Source organism: Vidua chalybeata, chromosome 6 (genome assembly GCF_026979565.1).
Source record: "Vidua chalybeata isolate OUT-0048 chromosome 6, bVidCha1 merged haplotype, whole genome shotgun sequence".
Taxonomy (NCBI): Eukaryota; Metazoa; Chordata; class Aves; order Passeriformes; family Viduidae; genus Vidua; species Vidua chalybeata.
The window spans coordinates 10355728-10379508 of record NC_071535.1 but is presented as its reverse complement, the minus strand read 5'-3'; the positions used below and the strand labels follow the sequence as shown (position 1 = coordinate 10379508).

The 23781-nt window shown below is 42.1% G+C and overlaps 1 protein-coding gene across 7 annotated transcripts in view; it reads right to left on the bottom strand.

Annotated features, from left to right (window-relative positions):
- CDC42BPB (CDC42 binding protein kinase beta) overlaps positions 1 to 19248 on the bottom strand; it is a 94997-nt gene extending 75749 nt beyond the window's left edge. For 5 of the 7 annotated variants that reach the window (XM_053944573.1, XM_053944574.1, XM_053944575.1 and 2 more), the window contains exon 1: positions 18844 to 19246. In XM_053944573.1, coding sequence (XP_053800548.1) covers positions 18844 to 19021 — 178 coding nt within the window. In that variant the 5' untranslated portion in view covers positions 19022 to 19246. Of the gene's footprint in view, positions 1 to 18843 lie in introns of all 7 variants that reach the window. The other 2 variants (XM_053944572.1, XM_053944578.1) reach the window with 2 other exon arrangements.
- Between the last annotated feature and the right edge of the window lie 4533 nt (positions 19249 to 23781).

The following is a 23781-nucleotide window of genomic DNA, read 5'->3' as shown; positions in this document are numbered from 1 at the left end:
ACAGTATGTGCATTATGTAATAAAACAATTTACACTTTACACAGGTGCTGTATTTACCACATGCCACCTCCTTTATTTTTAGAGCTTAGAGGTTCCCAATAAATTCTTCTTGCCAAAGCACCCTACACAAATGCACTTACAGTAACAGGAGTGAAATCCACCTTATGATGCATCCCTTTCTCTGCTTATAAATTTAGAGTAAAGTAGTTCAATGGCACAACTCTAGTGGATCGCTGCGACCAGAGCAGCAGTTCCAGAGATCTGCTCTCTCCCATCAGCTCCAACAAACCCAGCTGGTCTCACCTCACTGACCTGATTCTACTCACTAAAGCAGCAGGATCCCAAGCTACAAAGACACATAACACATCTATCACTGTGTAGTTGAAGAAATTGAATCAGCAAGGGTCGGGAGAGGCTGCTATGCCAGCACAAGCAAGGAGGGTAAAGGAGGGGAGCGTTTCCTCCAAAGGCACTGTGTGCAGCAGCACAGGCTGTGGTGAGCTGCCCACGCACCGCGTCCAGCTGCTGCAGAGGTGGCCTGCCTTGCTGCTAACACAGCAAGTGCCACAGAAAGCTGGATAAGGAAGCACACCCAAATGACAATTACCTTTTGCCTGACACTTCAGTTACCAACCAGATCAACACCATAAACCAGGAAATACAAGACTAAAGGGATGGGACAATTAGGTGAGCTTACAGCGCTACAGAACTGCACCTGACTGCAACACTACACATATAAATACCCTGAGCTGGTTTTCAATTTTAAGAGTTCAGGTAGCAACAGCTACTTTAAGAACAGGTGTGGCACATCTTTCTCTTCACTCCACTTCCTTCTAAATGGCACTGGGCAGGAGGACATTTTCTCAGACATTACTCACCCTGTTTCAAAACTTGCCTAGAGCTGGAGATCTAATTAAAAGGTCACTGAAAGTCAGATCTTTGCTGAAGGAAAAGGCCATGAAGACATGCGACAAGCAATTACTGTAACCAGGCACAAGAATCTTTGGAGTACCTCAAGCTACTCAGAAGTAGAGAAGAGGGGAACTGTCTTTAAATCTGCAGAGAATACTAACAAGTCCCTACAGAGAATACTAACAAGATGCTAAGATTTACTACACATGATACTGGATGGTTCAGAGTTGCTTTTTTTATTATTACAAATACTCTCAGGATTTATAACTCTTGTTCACTTCCCCCTCTAGACCAGGAATCTACAGCCAAAGCTATTCTGTCTTGCACTACTCATTCCAATACCACTGGCCAGCAACAAGCAAGAGGAAGACCATTTACAGCAGCACTATTTTCATTGACTTCAAGTGCCAAAGGTCATGACCAACAAAACTCAGGGCAAGCAGGGCATCAGGAGCATGGCTAGCTGCCTGTAACAGAAAAATCACTGGGATTTGTGGTACTCAGAAGGTAAGCACATCTTCAGAGGGCATATCAGGATGCTTCCTGACACATTACTTACTCAGACAGGATGGAAAGAAAGTCTAAAGGGAAGAGAAATATATTTCTCAGCCTTCCAATGCATGGTGAAAACTTCACCCAGATAAGGCAACATGCTTCTAATTTCACTGTGCAACTTTTCCTTAATGGCTGACACTGCCTCAGCATATTTTTAAATTTGTCTATATCTATTTCCAGGCTTTCCACATAATACAGTTAAAATGGATAAGAAAGGCCTAAATTTTTACCACGAGTGGGGGGGTGGGAAGAATCTACTGGAAAACTGAGAAAATCCTACCCCTGGTCTTAGACACAGCTTTCAAAAAATGGAGTCAAACTGTACAATAATAGATTATTAGCAGTAGAGATTTTTTTAAGTGCTTATGGCTAAAAAAAAAAAAAAAAAGCCAAAAGATGTAATTACCAATTAAACAAACCAAGAAGCCTGCAGAATTCTGTTTTAGAATACTGCCCATTTACCAGCTGTTAGTTATCAGCTTGCTAGCATCAATTAATTATTCTGAAGTTTCAAACTGACCAGGACATCTGCTATTAAATTAAAAAAAAATCATCCATTTAAAACAGGGTTTGGTTTTTTAACATACAGTGAATACCCATGAAACAAAACATTTTGGATAAATGACAATCTAGAATTTTAGACATATGACAGTTTATACAGGTTCAAAATTTTAAACTCCCATTCAAATCAAAAAGTCATTGTTAGGGGAGGCAAATCTTGGAACAGTTAAATTTTTAAAATCTAACTGAATTAGAACATGACTAAAGAGCTTTAACACCACATGTGTATGCAAAGCATACGGAACAGGAACCTAAAAATAGAACCCCAAGCCTCTTCCTAGAGACATTTCCAAGTCTCCAAGCATTATAAATTCAGCTTTCTCTAGTACAGGCAGGATGAAGTTCTTCCTTCTTCTCTCCCCCTCATTCTGTATTTTTATCATGCTTTCCTATCCAAATTTTTGGTAATTTATGTACAGTACACTGAATAAGCTCTTTCCCTTTATCTCAGTATTTTGTGTATCAAAGAACAGTTTTGGTTTTCTTTAGTATTTATGGCCCATCTTTTCTTAACATCTTCGCTGTGATATCTTTCAGAAATTCTTAAATCCAGCTTCTGGATCATGATTTTAAGAAAGCTCTCAACCAACAGCCAGCCCACATGACATGTTGTTTAATGGACATGCTTCTAGGCATTCCCAAACCTCTTGTAGGCTCCTGGAATCTTATATCCTCCACACTACCATTCCAATCCAGATTATACCTCCCATTACTGCACACTCCAACATGATCAGCAGCAGGCCAAGATCCCTGGGTTCTGCTGCTTCCTCCTTCTTACATATTCCGAAAGCCGGGAGGGAACAAAAATCTGTTCAATCACTGTACTCACAATTGCAAATACCACGTCTCACCTCTACATCTTGTTCCTCAGCTTTTCACGATAGGCATATCAAGTGAGGATCATCCCAGCAAGTTTTTATGTCAGGTGCAGTATCTTAAAGCATTCTGCTTTTAAGCTTGTCATTTTAAACGTAAGTTTTCAGTTTTGTACACTCCTCCTTAAAGTGTAACATTATCCATGTGCCATCTATGTTTAATAAACAATACATCCATGATCCTTTTGCTTTAAGATTTATTTCCACGCATTTAAGCAGAGAATTCCTTTTTTTCTTCCTCATTTACAGTCCATCTAGACAGGTGTGTTGATTTCAAAACAGAAAATCAAGTACTAAAACATTCAGAACAAGCTTGTAGTAGGCTGGCAATCTCAAATCTTCATCTATACCTCAGGCTCCATTCTGTTGGCTTCCAACCTTTTTCTTTACTCATACTTGGAAATAACAACCAAACATTTGGAAGCTCCTATGCAACACCAGGGTGAGCACCTGCATGCCTGTACAGATGCAGTGCTACACTATGACACGAAATATCTTACAGATGTATGTTATGTAAAAGAGGGAAGAAAAAGAACTAAAAGAGAGAACTTTATTTTCTGACTCTACAATATATAGTAACTTAAAAGTGAGAGTGGATTGGAGGGTGAAATTGCCACCTCTCCAACCACACTGGTCAAACCAACAGTCTATCAATTCTCTCTCCCTACAAAGAAGAATGTAAAACAATCATCATTTACATGAACAGTGTGAGAAAATTCAGTAGAAATATGTAAACATTAGAAGGTATAGAAAACTTTTAGAAGAACTTTAAAACTCTCAAAAGAACAAAGTAACAATGCAGATGGAAAACCCTTCTGGTGCAGATGTGCTTTTACAAGTTCCCATTTCCAGAGCAGGAACCAGTAAAGATGCATGAACTTCTTTCCAGAAATCTTCCAACATAGCACTCAGCCTCTAAGGAGACCACAAACAGAAGAGGTCACCACAAACAGAAAACTAAGGAATTTCAGTCAGTCTACAAAATGTTTTAATCTACTTCAATGCAACTGCAAACTAGTATAGACATTGAGCCAATATCTACACAGATAAAAGCCAAATGGTTGCCCTTCTACTTTCTTACACATCATTTTAGTTATACCCCATTCCTTTTTCTTTTTCCATATAGAATTTAATATTTTCCTTTACTAATTTGTCTCCAGTGTCATCTAAGTAAACCTTGGGTATGCTACCCATTTAATGACTGCTTTAGCTCTTCAGTAATATTTTCCACTTGTATCAACGCACTTTAAAAACACATTCAGTCCCAAACCACAATCTTATAAAGACTGTCACACTTTTCATCGTTGATGCTGTAGTTCAGACAAGCTAGGATCATTTTTGATACTAGTATTGTGGAGCTGAGGCTATGTAATCCTTTTCTTCCACAAACTTCTTTGGAATTCTCTAACATAAAAGTCTGGAAGAGCTGTATATTTTTTTTTTCCTTTATGCAAGCTACTCAATATATATGTCACTTAGGGCTTTTTTTCTTCTTTTTTTTTTTTTTTTTGCCTCGTGAAAAAAGTGCTCAGTAATACATTATTCCATCTTTGGACTGTCACTGTGAATCAAGCAAGGACATGACATTTACCAAAAATGTTTTTAATCTCTTGGCAGTTTCATGGTCTTTAACATACATCTTCACTCTGGTTCTCATGAGCAGGTACACACACAACACAGGTCTGTGGCAATGGTCTGCAGGACACAAATACCCCACAGCACTGAGGGGAAAGATGACTGCCTATGAAACTTGCTTTTTTGTTCATCAAATTGTCTGTAAAGGAGTTAAAAAGCCTTGAAGACTCTACTTCTGGCAACTGTCCTACTGTTTATACCTTAACAGCCCAAAAATTTCACTTTTATAATAATTTCTTGATGTTTAACTCTTGTTTCCTATATAATCTGAATTTTAAAACAAGTCCACAGAAGCATCATTAAAAAAAAACAAAACCAAAAACCCCCAAAAACCTAGGTCCATAAAATCTCTCAAAACAAGTAATGAGAAAAAAGAAGGAAGAGTCATGTGTTAAACTACTCCACTGCATTATCTGCATGAGCAGCAAGGGTCACTTTGTCACTGTGTCTGTTACTATGCTCAGACTGCATTAGTCCTTACTCTTACACAGAACAAAAACGTACCTAATTGTTTAAAGAAATTTTACAATGGCAGAGTAGTTTATGCAGTTGGCAAAAACTCACTCCTGACTGACTATTCAGCTGTATTTTAAAGGAAGGAAAGAAAACAGGACCACTTACAACTGTATTACATGAAATCAAAATTTAAGGAATTACTCTTCTGAAGAGCCACTCTCTAAGGAATGCATTTTTAAGGAACCAAGAAGTCACTTTGGAGTCTCACCTTTCTTATGTGAACGTACTTGAACAACTCAAAATCCCAAGTCTAGTAAGGATCTTTGTTATCTCATGTGAGAAGTTTTTCTTTGAATACCATCAATTCCATCTCTCCTTAAAAACTTCTCTTAACAGACATTTTAGTAAAAAATCTCAAAGTTTAGTTTAAGGTACGGGAACTTCTGGAAGCACCAGGTAAAGACATCTGGCTTGACCAATGTTTGGAGTATATTGACCAATATTTTGGACTTTAAATAAGGGTTTTTTTTCACTCCTTTCTAATTCACAGGCCTACTTATTTTTTATTTCAATACTATAAAATTTAAAACAAATACTATGACTCTCCAGCAATCTATTTCTGGATATGTGTTAAAAGATTACAAGCAGACAGTGTTGATTTCCTCTTCCATGAATTGTTATGCACAGCTAAATTTATTTCCTTGCCAATTAATTTTTTTTATTATTTTTTTTAAACACAACAGTGATAACAAGCAATCTCCACCCAAGTCCCTCAGAAAATGGAGAGGACAGGTTCTTAAGTGTTATATGGGACATGAGGGGGGAGGAAGAGATGAGGGCAAGGAGATTGATGTAAGAAGTAGGTCTTGCCCATGCTTTCCTCTTGCAGAAAGATAATCCATTATCTTTCACCAGCTGTCACCCACAGAGCTCTGAAGGTGAATTACTGGAGCACACTTTCCAGTGAGGTCTGTATTATTTATTCTGCAGTTATCAAGCATATCCTTGAAGAAAGAGCTATCACTACCAATGAGGACAATGACATTACAGCCACAAAAGATCATTGCTGCCATGTGTGCACAAGCGTGCACTGCTGTTTTAAAGACATCACTGCAAAGTGCCTTCTCTAAATACAAGTAAGAAATGAAAAGTGAGGAGTCTGAACAATTAAATGAAAGAGGAAATTCGGGCATAAGAGGGGGAGAATGGTATTTCTCAGTAGTTTTAAGCAGCAAGACTCAGTCCATAGAAAAAGTTACTGCCATTATTTCACTGTCTTCTTTTTCTCCCAGGGTACCTCCACAGTGTGCAACCACCAAAGCATCTGAAACAACTACACAACACTTTGAGAAAAGTTTCTTCTGAAAAATGAACACACATTATAAACTGCTCACAGACACAGTCCTTGCCCCAGAAGGGCAGTGGGCCATGACATTATATAGTGCTCTCAATGACTGCCTTCATGACATAGCTGACAATGTATGTTCTCTGAGAAGGGTATCTGCCAGACTTCCGGGCATTTAGGAATGTAGCAATTTTGAAGAATGTTATTATTTTGCAAGGGTTTTGCTATAAGCAAAATACTCAAAGACACAGATATAAATTCATTGTATGGAAAGTCAAGTGGCACTTTGGATACCTTCTAAGTACAAAACAGCACTAAAAAAGGATTAATTTCTTACATTTTGTCCCATTTGTACATTGTTATCCTCATCACTGATTTCACTTCCATATACCAATATGATTTTGAAACACTGAATTTGTTGTGCATTTTGGTTAGCTGAGTCTACTATCATCAGTCAAGAATATCAGCATTAAAACCATGTTGCAAGTCCAATTTCATGTAAGCCACATGAGTTCTCAGTTTACAGAGGAAACAAAAAACCCTAGTTTTTTAAGCTAGTATCTCCTATTACATCTTCCTCTTATGAGGAACATTTGTTTCACCCTGTTGTTCACCTGGGTAAGCAACTGCTTACCCAGACTCCTCATAGTGCCAGATATAAGCATATTAGGAGCCCTACTAGATAAGAGGTCCTTTGTGATATGAGAACATATCTAGTACAACAACTAAACCTGTACTTTTCATAAAGGATGATTCAGGCTCGCAGTCATGCAGGGAGGGCAGGCTCTTCTGACAGCTCCACAGAGGAATGCTTTAAAATATCCAAGTGCTATCAAGGCTAACTAGACAGAAGGAAACCACACTTGAGAGACAGCACTAAACATAAAATATAGGTTCAAAGTTCTTAAAACCTGTTCTGGCAAATTCACTGCCAGGAACAAGGAAACTGGTGCTTTCTTTAAATACATGGAAGAACAACAAGAAGAAATTTAGTTTCCCTTCATTTAACAAGCCTAGTTAAAAGCTTGTCAATACTTAGGTTCAGATTGTGGTAAAATGCCAGCCAACCAAGGTGACCACCTGAGACTATCAAAAAACCAAGTTGTGTTAGCTACTTTATCTACAGCAAGAAGATGCTACTTCAAATATTGCTTTTCATTCTGAGAAGTATGAAGAACAACTATTTACTATTAGAGCAGCCGTGATGTTAAATGTATCTGTTAACTCGAAAAAAAAATGTACTGAACTACAGAGTAAACTTAGATTGGAAGGGACTTCTGGACATCAGAATCCACCCAAATTACTCAAAGCTGAGATAACATCAAAGTTCAATCATGTGACAAAGGCCTTGCCCAGCTGAGGTTTGTTGCCAGGATAATGAGCCTTTCATCTTTCTGGGTGACTCTTCCAGTGCAAGACCATTGTCAGGAGGAGTACTTTTATTTTTTTCTCATGAAGAATCAGAATCCTCCTTGCTACAGCCTGTGTCCACTGTTAGTCCTTCTTGGCAGTGCACCCAGGAAGCATCTGCCTCTCTGTTCTCCCTAACCACATGTGTGGCAGTGGAGGATAATGATGAGATTCCCTTTCTCCAGGCATCTCAGGCTTTTGTTGCATCTCATGTACTTCAGGCTCTCAGCCACATCAGTGGTTTACTCCTAGACTCACTTCAGTTTCCCAGTGGTTCTTCTGTACTGGGAAGCCCTGAACTAGACACAGTACAAGAGAAGTGGAAGAGTGGTGTAAAGAGAGAAACTACTTCCTCAGCCTGCTGGCTACACACTCCAGATGCAGTCCTGCACATAGGCAGCTTCCATTTCTACAATGATGCATCACTGACTTTTTCAACTAATTGTTTACCAGGATCCACGAATCCTTTTTTGTAAGGCTGCTGTCTAGATGGTCATTCCCCAACTTTTACAGCTGCACATAGCAAGATTTTGCATTTGTCATGCTGAATTTTGTGATGTTTCACAGTGTGAAGGAAGTATAATGCTGTATAGAAAAGGTAGAGGATGGAATGTAGTATCTGCTATTCCCACCCTCAAAACATGCCTGAAACATTAAACACAATCTTTATGATGTTTAACACTACCCACAAGAACAGGAAGTCTATACCTAGACAACCTACAGCTTTGGTTCTGTCAGGATAAACCAGGGCAACTTCTCCTGGTCTGACCCACTCAAATGCATGCATACCTTTAACACTGATGCGAATTACTGCAAAGCCCTTTCCTAAGGGCAGTAAAAGCTTCTTCACAAATAGCTTTTAATTTTCTTAATTAAAAATCTCTCACTTCCCTCCTTCAGAAAATGTTAGGGCTTTTATCTTCACAATTCACATCAGAGTCAACTTCAGGATGCACAAGGATTGATTGTTTCTAGCCACAGATGTAAACCTGACTAGGTCATGCGTGCCAGGGTCAAGCCTGCCCAGCATAGCCCTGTTGGTACAGCACTACATCCAATCCAGTAAATCCTGCTGGCCCACAGTAGCAAACACAGCCTGATAACCAGAGTTCAGTTGCCTTAATAACCAGTAAATACTTCTAGGGTAAGATAAAGACAGTCTGTGGGTCTGATACAGCCTCCAGTTAGGCATCCCCACACTATGTTGTCCCATGTTATCTGCAGTACCAGGCCAGAAGAACCACAGTTTAAAAACAGCTGTGTGTATATTGACATTATTCCCCACTTAAATATCAACTGCTCAGGAAACCAAAGGCTGAACTAACTGGTAATGGAAATCTTCAATTACATACCAGAGTATGTTAACACAGTCAAACTTAACTCCTCTATGCAGTGATATGATGCCACATGACCTAAGGCATTCTACTACAACTAGTTAAAGCTGGTCTGGAAGGAAAATGTGTGTGCTTCTTCCCTGTGACACAGCTGACCTGCAAATTCTCAGACAGTCTACTCTGACAGACAAAGTGCTGTGAGTTTAGGAAAAATACCTATTACCCAATAAAGGCAGAAATATTAAATACCACAGGCTCCAGCCTTCACTCTACACTTACAACCCAACATCTATCAGTTACTCCCCTATGACGTTTAGATCACTTTTAGCCTCTTGTACATGTAAAACTTTTCTTCTCACAGCCTCCTCAAGGAAGTCCCATGGTTCTGAATCACAAAAATGTCTTTTCCTTCAAGATGTGTAACTTGAGAGCATTCCAGGGCAACAATGCCACCCTAAAAGTAGCCACTGATAGGGAGAACAGAATGAGATTTCCTCCTTGGCTTAAAGAGCATACAAACTAAAAAGAAAGAAAATGTGGTCAGATATTTCATTCCCATTTCATGCTGACATAATTTAAGCAATCACAAACTAGACACAGAAACCTAAATGCTTAATTAAAAAATTTCAATACCAACATCTTACTCAAGTACACCTAACTATAGGAAAAACACCTAACCAAAGGAAAAATGTGCTTATTGTCCTTTGGATCCAGAGTCCAAAAACTAGAAGCCTGTGGAACTAAGCCTGCAGAGCTTGCACACTGGGTGTCCATTTCTCAGGGCTCATAAGAGACAAACCACAGCCATGCAGTCATGATACACAGAAATGGGGGTGGAGGGAACAACAACACATGATAACCTAACTAATCCTATCAGAAAAAGAGCTAAATCTAAAGACTAGACGCACATATTAAAAAGCAAACCTTTGGGAACACTTTTCAAAATTATGTAATAGGATCTTCATGCCTGAAGTCACCCTCCTGCTGTTTCTACTCTGCCTTAATTACAGTAAAATAAAAGGCACTCTGAACACTCCAGCATTCTGTATTGATAATCCAAGTCACATGAGCAGCAGTAAGGCTCGCAGCATATAGAAAACCTCCATGAAGAAGCCAACTTTTGAGGAAGGATGTGCAAAATGAAGATCATAGAAGCCATATTATAACAACATCAGCAATACTAAGGTGTGCAAGGCAATGGAGACAATCCCCATCCACTCCCAAGGTACAAGTCAAATCTCTGTAAGTGGTGGGGGAACCAGAGACAGAGGAATTCCTCAAGGGTGGGAAAAAGATTACAGATGTCCCATGAGTATTACCATGCAATTACTAGAAACCCTGTCCTTCCTCAGATGAGGACAGAGATTTCAAAGGCATACAGTTTAGTTCTTAGGCTAAGGGACCATTACTGGAAAGGAAATAATAACATACAACCCCCCATACTTCTACAGTGGTTGCTGTGCTTTGGGTAAAGTTATACGTCCTGCAAAAAGAATGAATCCACATCCCACGAACTACACAGTCACAAATAAAAAGTACAATATTGCCAGAATAGCTGTAACACTTCTTTAAGACTGACTTCCATATACCAACTCAAATGAGTTTAAAACAGGTGTCATTTTACTTGTTACTTCACCTTTCACCAAATCTTTTGATGACAATTAAAACAACATAACTCAGGTTTAAGCTGAATTAGAAGTCCAGACTTTTGTATTGACTTTTCCAAAATCCTGAGCATGCACATCTCACTAAACTGGCATAAACACATTCCAAGCAGGACTTCACAAAGCAATTATCCATGTTTATTTTTATGTTGGAGAACAATTATAAATTAGGAAAAGAATTTGGGATATATTTGAAATTGGTGCTGCTTCTGATCTTTTCTTGGCATTTTGGGGAAAGGCACCTATACAAATTCACCCCTCAATGGCATTACACTTAAACAAATTAAGAACTATACCTCAGACTTCACTAATGCACATCTGATTCATAAATTCCACAGAGTTTCTATGATTTAATACTTGATAAAGATATCCCCACCATTTTCTAAAGCTCAGACTCCTTTAGAGATGTCTTAGGTTGGATATCCAGAGGTACTAATCACATTTGAAGCTTTAGGCCATGGTTAAGTAATAACACATTTCAGTGTTAAGACCCTGATGACATGAATGATAGAAATTAAGATCTCAGGCACTTCAGGATGCCTAAGGCCTCAGCTGGAAATGATGGATGCACACACTTAATCTGAATGCACTCTAAGTATATCTCCAGACATGATTACTGAGGTCTATGCAAAATCAGGGCTTAAGAAAACAGTGTGTAGTTTCCTACTGAAGAAAGCTACATTCATTATAGTGAACAAGATCTTTATAAATGAAAGCCTGCATTCTGGCAATCTGCATATGCTGATGAGAAAAATAGGCTGGAAGCTTTTAGTGTTAGGAGACAGCTAAAAAATGAACAGATCACATTGAACCACAGAGCAAATGTACATAAAAGTTCTCAGACCTGGAGAATATTTTAAATTAAATCCCTTAAAAAAAAATAAATAAAATAAAATGCAAACCCCCCTAGCACTACAGTGGGCTATAACAGTGAGCATGATACAAGCCCTTTGGTAACATCAAGAATACATTGGAACTCTCAAGTGTACCTTATGAGACTTAGGAAACAAATGTCAACTCTATTTAAAGTATTACCAAAGGCAAAAATACATTAAAAAGCTTTAACAAGTCCTTTCTAGTTTTCTAAACAGTTTATTTGTGGTCCATTGTCCTGTGAATTTTTTCAGACTTTGGTAATGAAAGAGATGAACCCATAAAATTTTTCATAATCCTAGGCACTGCATTCTGTTAACAGCACAGATAAATTTGCAATTGTTAAATATTCTAATTCTTCCTTTTTGTAATACCCACCTTAAACCAGCTTGTATGAATTGCCTCAAATTACATGCAAGGGGAAAAATGTAATTTTTTATAAATTTAAAGAATCTGTAGTTTAACATTCCCAACTAATCTCAACTACAGATCAACATTCCAAAAACATTAATATACAACCATAAAGGAGAAGTAACTTGCTAAAAAAAACTAATGAAAAAAGTCTTTTCAATTCCGATTCACACAAGTTAAAATCATTTGTTCTAGTTGGTGTGGAAGAAACTGACTCATTCTCATACATTAATTGTTTGCAAAAATAGATTAGTTCAACTTAATTTCATAAAAAAGTTAATTGTATTAGATCTGTTGACTAAACTGACTTTCAAGCCATTTCCACTGACAATGCGTAATTCTGACAACTGTGCAAGCTTTAAGGATGTAAATTGAGTAATATTTTTTGCAAAATATTGTATCTTAATATTATCTGTGAAAAATCAATATGAAAATAATTTAGATTTGCAAGTGAAACAAGACAGAAAAAGTTAGATTTATGGATGCTTATGAAATCCTTCTTCTGCATTACAAGCTTACACTTTATCATGTACCATCAGTGAGAAACTACTAGCTGCACACATATTTTCCTGTACAAAGACAAACTTATCAGTGGCTTATTTATCCCCTTCTGAGTTTTCATAGATAAACAAAATTTAAATGCAAAATATAGATCACAGCCTTCAATATACCACATAATTCCTCAAGCTCTAACTAAAGACTGGTGCTATTTATTAGCACCTTCATCCACTGGAGAAAAGCAGTACCAACTTCCTTCTATGGGACAAAAGACAATCTTCACCCAGGCCATCTGTCACTTTAACAGCACATGCCAATGGGCCTCTCATCCTCCAGACCCTGTTACTTTGCCACTACTAAAACACGACTGTAACCTTCAGTCCCAATGCTTCACAGCATGAAGTTTTACTGAAAGCGTCATTAAAAGACTCTGCCTCATTCTAAAAATAACAGATTAAAACAGATGTCCTGTAAAGACTCCAGCATCGTACAGCAGCAGGATTTTAACCACAAGCCCTCATGTCACTAGCCCTGACTACAATGCTGCCAAATCTAACATGGCAGCTTGGGCTACTTCAACATGAATTAGTCCTACCATACATCTTTGAAAAGAACAAAACCAGTTTCATCAAAGCAGAGAATGCAGGAAACTGGGATTCAGCAGCCAGGGTCACACTATTCTGCCAGATGACCATCATGCCTCGTTACAGAAGGTGATCCAAGCTATGGTGTCCTATCTATGACCACAGGAAAGCTTTCAGGAGGAGGGAAGAGTTCTAGCTGCATCCACATTGCACAAAAAACCCCATGATCACCACCACCACTCACCTTTTCCAGAACATCTGCAAGGCACCTGTAGCTGTACCGTCCCCCTCAGTGCACACCCTCCTGCCACTAGCTCTGGTACAAGGGATTGTAACAGGCTTTGGTGGATAGAGGATGACGTAGAAGAAACTTGGTCAAAATCTGAAATTCAGTTTTCTTGTTCATCAGCTGTCCTCATTATCCAACCACTGTCACTTCACACACGTGCCCAACAGGCTTATCACTCACTGCACAGCTTCTGCCTGCACAGAGGACATTATACAAGCTGGCAGAGCCTGAGGCCCCTTCCTGGATTTTTATGTGTATTTCTGCAAGCAGGGGAGAGAGAGCAGTGCCAAAGGGAAGGAAGAGAGGAATTTAAGCCCTCAAGACAAGAGATATGACATGCTATCAAGTGACAGTTTTTCCTGGTGTAACCCCAAAAGACAGACAGATCCTCATAAGCAACCCTAAAAGTCCAAAGTCCTTAAGCTCTGAGGTCATCTCAAAAATACTTGAGGATAGCTCTGCCTCTTATGCTAGCAGTACACTTGCCACACATTGTGCCCCTGCCCTTTCCTAGTACTTTTTTTAGTACAGCAATACCTGTGGCACAAGACTAGGTCAACCCTGCAGCTAGTTTAGAAGATGCTCTAGTGCAGGGTGGAAACACCCTTTCCTCAGGCTCACATGTACACTTCTGAACACAACTGTTGTCAGGCTGAGAGAACAGGCTCTACACTGTTCTGACAGAAAGGCCACCCTGCAAGGTTATCCCCTCCCTAATTAGGTATTTTTTTATCTGAAAGGTTAAGGTGTCTCTTTAAGCAGAACTGAAAGGAGGAAAGACTAGGCCTCAGAGTCAACTTGCAAAGCTCATAGAGCCCCTCCAAATGGCAAGATCCAAACTTGAAGCACCAGTCCTGACAGTGACCTAAAGTTATGAATCACTGCACCAGCACAGCAGCCCTTCCTGGCCAATGTTTTGTGCATGATTTTTCCATCTATGGTCCAGACTAAAGTGTAACAAATATATACCCAAAAGTGGCAAATCAGGGCTAGGCTAGAGGTTGTTTTGAGCACTCTGTGTGTACATTTTTTCTCTCCTCTAGTTCAGACTGGGAATATATTGATGTTACTACAACAGCATCCACTGTTTATTATGCCAGACTGCCTTCAAGAGCTCAGCAGCAGGTGCCAAGCTGGCCTACTTGTGCTAATCATCTGCATCTTCTTCGTGTTCCCCACAGCTTCAGCATCCTTAGAGTTTCTCTCAGCAAAAAAGAAAAACACAGAGACAAAAAACACCACCACCACCCAAAAGCAGAACAACACTCTAGCTGGGTAGAAGACCTTGCACAAACTGAGAGCACAGAAGGTAAGTCAGCATTCAAACAGACAGCTCATAATAAATGAGAAACAGTCCACAGAGGTATCTTATGAGCCTGTGTCAAACAAAAACAACAAACATAGATCAGTCTAAATTACTCTGACATGGATTTTGAGGTGTTGCCACAGAGAGAACCAGCCAGTATAGAGTCTGGAAGTGAGACAACACTAAATGAAGTGTATGGGGACATGTGCCACCTTGCCCTCGTAGCAGGCCAGCAGTATGAAACAGGGTCAGAGGAAACAAAGGCTGAAGCAAGAGAAGCTGTTCAGCACCAGGATCAGTTTGAAGACAAATAAGGCCCATTCCTGAGACTCTCCTCTGAACACGTTTGACTACTGGCTGCAAACTGTGACAAGCAGCTGTCCAAAAATGGAGCAGCCGGTTGCGCCAGTCCCTGGTGACTGGAAGGAAGGGGTAGCGAGCACCAGCCACAGCCTGCTAAGATAACTCCTGAAATACAAGGTGATGTCAAAACAGCACAGAAGTGATGCCAGCCAGCAAGGTGCCCTGCAAGCAGCCACTCTAGCACAGGGTTATGCAAGACTCGGATGCCTCAGTATGAGAGAACAAGAGGCTCCATGGGGAGGAACATGCTGTACCTGAAAGCTAAAGGACAGGTGGTGCAGACACCTGAGCTGTGACTGTGCTGCTCCCGCACTCTTGTACTTCTCTCCTTGTCAGGGTAAACAAGGGACAGCATTTTCTGCAGGAAAAGTCTCTTGGGACATCCCTCTGCAGAGTATGGACAATACCATACTGCAGCACCCATAGTCCATCAGGTAAGTCCAAAGTCCATGCAGCCTCCTCGGTGCCTGCTGATAGCTTCAGGTAGTCTCACTTTCAGAGAGGAATGGGCAAATCCAACTAGAATAAACAGGACTCTTCACTATTTCTCACTCTAGGAGCAGCAGATGCAGCAACAGTTTAAAAGACACTAAGCACAGATTTGGGAAATTCTTTCTGAACATGTAGACATAGCTCTGTTAAGTAACAGGCTTGGATTCAACTCCCACTAAGAATATTGAGCATTATCTATTGAGCATTATCAATATCTATTATATAAACAATATAACAGTGATAACCAACTGGGTGCAAGCTTATTCAACAGAAGTTATAAATAAAAATAACTAGAAGAAAAGGACTTTGGACTCCTCACTTGCAGTTCAGTTAGCTCTTCTCCAGTAACACTTCGCATAAAGATATGTGTATTATACATTCAGTATAGGGAAAGAACAGTCTGTTTGAAAGCTCCATTCACCATGGGAAAGCTATAATTGACAAGGTTAAAATGGCAGATTCTTGCAAGATTTGTAAAGCAATGGAAGCCACAAGCTGCCTCAAGGCGAAGGACCACACCCTGCACTCTTCTATGGCTAGCAAATAGAAGAAGATTTAAGCCTGTGGCAGGACTACCAGGAAGCAGCAGAGGAATTAATAGGACAGAAGCACTGGGATGCACCATTTGGAGTTTATCAGCCTCCACAGGTAAGGTGCAAGGCTTCCGCAGATGTTGAATAGAGAGAAGGTAGCTAAGTCTCACAAGATGAACATGGAACTTAATTTTCTGGACTCCTCATTTCTCCACCACCCACCAGCTACAGAGTATGAGCAGCACCATGCTCTGTCAGAAAGCAGAGATAGCCATATCCAGCAACTACACCGCACAACCCAGAATCAACCTCCTCTGCACCCCACAGCCAGAAAAAAACCCTGCCTCAACTACCACACCTGAACTCTTATTTTCTCTAGCCAATTAAGAAGGCAAGCAAGTCCATAAGCCACACTGAATCATTTCAAGGGAATTTTACACGTGTAATACCTCACACCCAGTTTTAAAATCACAATTAAAAAAAAAATGTTTGTTATATAGCTCATCTTAATTCAAATTTAATACCTATGCAGCTTATTTCCATTGCCAGTGGTAAGTGTCCATTTTGTCAAAAGGAAATTCCTTCTGTCTCCAGTTGATAAAGAAACACTGATCTTCAAAGTATATCCCAAATATTTAACTACACTCTGATGCTTCTACAGACACTTAACAGCACAGAAAACTTGTGTACATTAATCCAGAATATCTTCTAACAGCAAATCAGTCTGTAATTAAGACACATCATGACATAAGGAAGATTAGCATGTTTGGCATGATATTTTCCTTATTAGCTGGAGGCAGAAACAAGTTCCTTGTCAGTGGAAACACACTGTGAGGGCATTAGGACACAGATAAAAGGTGTCTTGTTGCTAGCACTTAGTTGTTTTTAACAGCTTGAAGGAAAGGAAAGGAACACACAGTATCAACTGTAATTGGTTTTAAGGGTACCCCTTGTTGATGGAACACAAATATACAGTCTAGACTTAGGTCCACCCCCTTACCATCAAGAGCCTGGATTATAAACTTTTATCCCTACTCTGCAGCACCAGATGGTAGCTCACATACATTTCAATTATTTATTGAATAGGCACTTTGTTATACCAGAGTAATCCCACACTGCAGTAAAACCTACACACTGTTTTTATTGCGAGCTATACTTTTCATCAAGTCAGTAACCTTTTCACATTCAGTGAACACAATAAATAGAATTAAAAGAAGCGATTTTATAAACAATTGGATAATCGGCCTCTCCATCACACAAAAAATGACAACACTGAGATCAGTCAGTAAGACACAACCACCAGCAGCGCTATAGAAAAAGCATATCATTCTCTGGCCTGCCCCAAATCCTTCCAACTTCAGTTTTCAAAGTATGCTGCAGTCTGATCTATCACACTTAACAATTTGCTGGTGCTCACTCCTTCAAGCCATCAGCTTGAAAACAAAAAACTCTGAATGCTCTTTGCAGAAGACATACAAAGCTCCCATGACAAAACAAATAATCAATGTTCCCCAGGCTGCAGCCTTGCGGGGCAGATGTGATAAAGTGGTTAATTATTCAGTTGGCAATCGCATTACTGACGTCAATAGAAGAGTCCAGGAAGTGAATCCTCTTAGTTTGTTAGTGTATGACAAAAAGTGGTGGTCCCCACAGAAATTAAGGAGAACCAGCTGTCCCTTCATGTTAGTGCTCCCGTCTCTAGTGTTAAAGACACACATTTGCATTTACTGAAGTAAATCTGCCCCTCCCTCTCCCTTAGGAAATCCTTTGTTTTGTTGGTTGGGGGTTTTTGTTGTTTTTTGATTTTTTTAAAGAGTGCTCTTTTAAAGCCTAATTAACTGTACATGCATGGAACAGCTGATAAACGGGGCAACGTTCTCGTGAGCAATGATCACTCTTCCCTCCCCTCCAATTCTTATTCCATGGAGAAGTCACCTTCGTCATACATTATTATTCATAACTTACTCAGCTGAATAAACCAGTCAGCCACCATGGCCGTTTTAACATAAATTCATTTAGACATGCAGTAGGGAAGGATCTCTGCTCTCCACATACCTCTAGTCAACAGCCTTAACTAACCAACACTGGATGGAAAACTTTTATCCTAAGTGCCATCAAAAGTATCCACATCTTCTTTTGTCAGCATGCTCCGGACTACTGGAGGTCTGTCGTTATCAGTCTGCTTAACAGTAGGGAACCATTAAACAAAGCTCTTAGAAAGGCTGCCTAGAAATACTCTGTCCTTGGGGGGCATGCCCAAATTAAAAAAGACAGCATGATGAACGGGAACTGTTGTTTCTTCGAGCCACACACACACACACACACACACGCCCTCTCTAAAGCAAGGAGCCGGCACCGGAGCAACATTTCAAAGCCTGAGCCTGGTGCTCTCCCCTCCTCCCCTCCCCCAGGTAGGAAACCCTCCGAGGAGCACTGGATTAGCCTGACGTTTCGGGCTAAGCCGAGCAGGGTTTCAGGCCAAGGACACTCCGCTGCTGCTCCTGCTGCCGGCTGCCAAGCGGTTCGCCGGGGACCGAGGGAGGAGACCTGGAGGGTCAAGGCCCGGCTGGCGGCGGGGGTGTTCCCCAGGGAGGCGCCGCTTCCAGGGGCGGCGTCTCCGGCCGCTGCCGGGAGCGGCGGTCGGAGCGCGGTGCGGGGCCGGGCCGCCCCCGGCCGGCCCGCCGCCTCTCACCGGGCACCGCGCGCAGCCCCCGCCACCCGGCCCCGCGGCCCCCGCCCGGGCTCACCCCACTCGAGGAAGTCGGACACGTATCGGTCGCGGCGGAGCGGCGAGTCGCGGCTGCACTCGGCGTAGACGCCGACCAGGAGGTCGAGCAGGGTCTCCACGCTCAGCACGCTGTCGTTCCGCTGCGGCCCGTCCAGCACCAGCTGCTCCAGCCGCTTCAGCCGCACCTTGGCCGACATGGTGCCGCTCGGGCGGCGGGCGCGGGGCACGGACGGGACGGGGCGAAGCGAAGGCCCCGGGGCTCAGCCGCTCTCAGCCGCCGCGCGCCGCCTCCCGCGGCCGAGCGGCTCTTTCCACGGGCTCCGCGTCGGGCACGGACGGTCCATGGGCCGGACCCGGCCACCCCCCGCCCCGCTCCGCTGCGGCCTCGCCCCGGCGGCGGGGAAGGGCCGATCCCGCTGCCGCTCCCGCTCCTCCTCCCCGGGCCCGGCGCGTCCCTCGCAGCGCCTCCGGCCACGCCCACCGCGCGGCGCCCGCGCGCTCCGACGTGGGCAGGGCCGCGCGAAGCCGCGCAGGAAGGTTGGGCCGGGCGGCGCCCCGTAGCGGCAGATTCACCGCGGAGGTCGCGAGGGGCGGTGTGGGCTGCGCGTCCGCGTCGGCACTTTCGTGTCTGTGTGTGTGTGTGTGTGTTATCCCCAGTCAGGAGGTTCTTTGGGGTAAGAGCTGTGTGTGCTTTCAAGCACGACAAAGGAGCCCTAGTCAGTGGGACAGGCAGCATCCCTCACTCACGGACCTGCTGGCACTGAGGAGCTTCAAGCACGCGGCACATGGCGATGTTGGTGTCTGTCTCCGTGCACAGAATCACAGGCTCTCGGAATGGGTCCGGGACCACAACGGGGCGTCTTGTCCAACCTCCCTGCTCGAGCAGGGTCACCCCAGAGCACATGGCACGGGATGGCATCCAGATGGCTCTTGGATGTCTCCAGTGAGGGAGACTCCGCACCCTCTCCGGGCAACCTGTTCCAGTGCACGGTCACTGCGCAGTGAAGTTCGGGTGGCACTTCCTCTGCATCAGTTTCTGCCCATGGCCTCTTGTTCTGTCGCTTGGCACCACCAAGAAGAGCCTGGCTCCATCCTCTTGCCACCCTCCTTTCAGATACTTGTAGACATTGATGGGGTCCCCTCTCACTTGTGTTTTCTCGAGGCTGAACAGGACCTGCTCCCTCAGCCTTTCCTCATAAGAGAGATGCCCCGGTCCCCCAGTAATCCTTCCTGTCTTCCACTGGACCTGCTCCAGGGGCTCCATTGCTAACTTGGGCAAAATACTCAAGGTCCAAGTATCCTACTGCTGAACTATCTTAAGTATAACACTAAAGATCACACCTACAGGTCAGAAACATCCCTGCCTAGATGAAGACCCTTTCTCTGAGCACGTGTGGAAGTTAGCTGGGGTTATGTAACTTGTATGGAAATAACTAATCAATCCTAGTAGAGGAGCTGAGCTTGGGAAGTTGCTAACTCTGAATTTCTGTTTATGAATAATGGTGCAGAGGCTCTGGTGGCTTGTGCTTGATTTGTGCAATACCACTGAGCACCCAGACTTGCACAACCCTGAAATAAATAATCAATGTCTCTCTTGAGTGTGCAATTCATGGCTTGTTGCACACCAGATAAAGATTCCCATTTCATGGACAACATGTGTGCCCAGTGTGTGTGCTCTGACCTGTGCCATCCCGACAGGGCTTCAGGGCAAAGTCCCCTCCCCAGTGGTCAGGCAGGTGCCCTGGGGACCGGGCAGCCCGCCTGAGCCACCCAGCTCCTGCCTGAGCCACCAGCCCCACACCTGGCCATGCCAGGCCATGGGTTCCTATGAAGGATGTGGTGACCAGATGCTGTGGCCATTGGGAGAATTATCTGACCACACCTGGAGTGGGACCTTCTCTTTCCCAACCCTGGTCATGGTTCCCTGCTCTGTGATTTGCCTCAATGGGGCAGGCAGGGTAGGCGGGGCTTTGCAGCAGGACGTGGTGTCTGGAAGATGTGGCTTTTTATGCCTTTTAGAACCTCCCTGGTGACAGGACTAGCAGCAGCTAGCCTGGGCAAAAAGAGCCCTGCGTGTTCACAACTGCTGTCCTTGATCCCTTGAAGGGGAAGGGAGCTGGGTGTAAGGCACTCAAACCTTTCCTCAGCACTGGTTTTTTTTCCCATCACAGCTTATTCTGAGAACTGTTCTCTCTGGAAGCTGCAGCACCTCAAGGCAAGATGCTGAGTAGCTTGGGATGGGAGTTTACTTCTGCAGGAATGCAGCCAGTCAGGTCCTGATGCAAAGTTGAACTGGCAAGGATGCTGTTTCCTTGCCTGTCTCCCCCGGCAGGTAGTTGAAGTGCTGTGCGTTCAAAACCATCGCACCGGAAAGGAGGCAGCCGAGCGCTGGTTCTGTCTGGGCTGGGAATAGCCTGCCCCCGGCAGCAGGAGCCAGACTGGGCTTTGTTCATGGTCAGACGTGACATGTCAGTCACTGCAAAGACCTGAATTTTCCCATCTGTCACCTCCAGGGCCAATGGCGAGGACAAACCCAAGCAGTGCTGCACACGGGGAGCTGTCCTTTCTCAAGGGTCAGGAGCACACCCAGGCGGAGCGATGGGGATATTTATTGTGGAGCAGACCATGTGACACAGAGGGCCAACAGCTGATTACAGAAATACGGAAATGTTTCTAAGATCCCTTGGCCCTCAGGCATGTTTGATATCTCTTTGACAGCAGATATCTGTTACATTTGAAAGCTATTCAGTTCATAATAATACCATCCTGTGCATTTGGACCTAGTACCTGGGTCAAGAAGATACAGGCATGTAGGGACCTGTTAATTCTAAAAAATGCAAGTTGATAGAAGATCCTATGAATCACACAGAGAACCTATAATTTTTAAAACAAAGAAAACCCACAGTAGACTAAAATAGTTTTGTTTTTCCTGAATAACTTCTATCTCTTTGTACTTCCTTCTGCAAACATCCACTTGAAAAAAGTATTTTGCAGCAGATCTAGGAGGTTTCATTGTTCTCTCGAGGTGTTCCTCCTTGGTTACAGTTGCTTCATCTGACCTCATACTGTGTCATATCACAGATACATTCATTTAGAGGAGCCTTGGTATTTTAACAATCACAATTGTTCTTCTGGTACTGTTGCTTTATTTAAAAGGAGAGCCTGACATTTTCAGCTTCTTACCACTTTGGAGAGTAATTTTCACGCAGTTGATCAGAGTAATGGCCAGCGAGAACAGAGTTTTAAAGATCCTGTTACAATATCTGTCTTTGCCCTTCTTATCTGTTCCCGAAGGTGGTGATTATCATTACCTTCTTCTGCAAGAAAGAGATAAAGGAGACTGCAGCTGGTGAAGAAATAGCCATCTCTACCTACCAATCGCTCTGTTGTTTCCAGTCTCCTCAGTCTGTTTTGCATTAGCAGAATTCAGGGGTTTCAGGAGCTATTCCTGACTGGCACCAGTAGCAAGGAAGAACTGGGTCCAGTGCTGGGACAACCACAGATGGGTGACAGATGATATTGAATCCGGCTTTAGCAGCTATGGAAGCTTTAGTACATCAGACCAGCACGTGCAGGATTATTTATGAGTGATACTGTAGGTATTCCAGAATTACTTGAAATTTTGTTTTAAAAAACCCTTGCGAAGAGTTAAAGGTCATGTGCATTGTAAATAATTCTGGGTTTTCACAGCAAGGGTTTCAGCTACAGAAAACTCTACTGAGCTAAAAGGTGGCATTTGGTATTCCTACTAGGAATTGTATGTAAACTTGGAAATGTAGCTGAAGGTATTCTGCTTCTGTTACTCATCTGTGCCAATTCCATAGGCTAAAAATAAATGTGATCTGGCTAAAATGAACTAAATGATCCATCTTACCAGTTCCTTTTTCCTATAGCATATTTAAGTGGAAAAATACAGCTCCTTTTTCTGGAACAGATCTGATTTTAAAATTTTTAAGGGTTTTCTTAGCTTGTTTAGTTTTTTGGGGTTTTTTTGGCAAGTGAACAGGTTATCAGTTTTTTCACTTATCTGGAATCATTGTAGATCTGCAGAACTGAATGCACAAAGTCCATGTAGCTACTGAAAAGTTTTTATGAATCCAATCAACTCAATCAACTTAGGTCTGGAGTTTAGGGGCTTTTTATTTTGGGGGGTTTTTAAATTTTTTTATTTTATTTGGGTTTTTTTTTTTCCTTTTAATTTGTGGCTGTACTCCAAGTAACTTAGTAACTTGTAGAGGGAGAAATTCTGTTGCAGAATTTTGATGGTAACAGGAAATAGCTGTGTCACTGCTTTATGACTTCAGGAAAATCCACCCACAGATCATCTTGGAATTGAGGAAAATAAAGAAATATAGAGTGTGGGCAGAAATTGCAAACATAGCTCATTAACAAGGGAAACACTATGCTAAAAATAAAAAGTGAAGAAGTTGCAACTATCTCCTTTGTTACATTCAGACAGATAATTCTAGAAAAAGAGAAAAGAAGCATCAAGTTGCAATATTTTATTTGGGTTTTGCCTAAATTGTTTTTATAATAATAAACAAAGGGGAATCTAAATAGCTAGAAAACCTAGCTAGAAGACTTAAATATATTCTATTCATTAAAGAAATTAGATAAAATTTTTAACTGAGAGAGACGGTGACTAATGTGCAGCAAGGGAGGAGTTTTCTAAGGATCCAGAATGCAAAATATAATTAAATTGAAATCAGAGAAGGCTCATAGTAATGAGTTTCACAGGTAGAATATAAAAAAGAGTTAAACATGCCTAAAAGTCACACGACTGCTTTGTATCTTGTTGTTATCATGGACTTTCCTTCCTGGAATTATTTTTTAGGAAACTGTCACCTTTCCAGCTCTGTTTGTATTTGGCAATATTCTAAAAAAACCCTTCTTGCCAAACGTAGTGTAAATATACAGCTGTCATGTATATTGGGAGCCAAAAAGAATCTATCAGTGG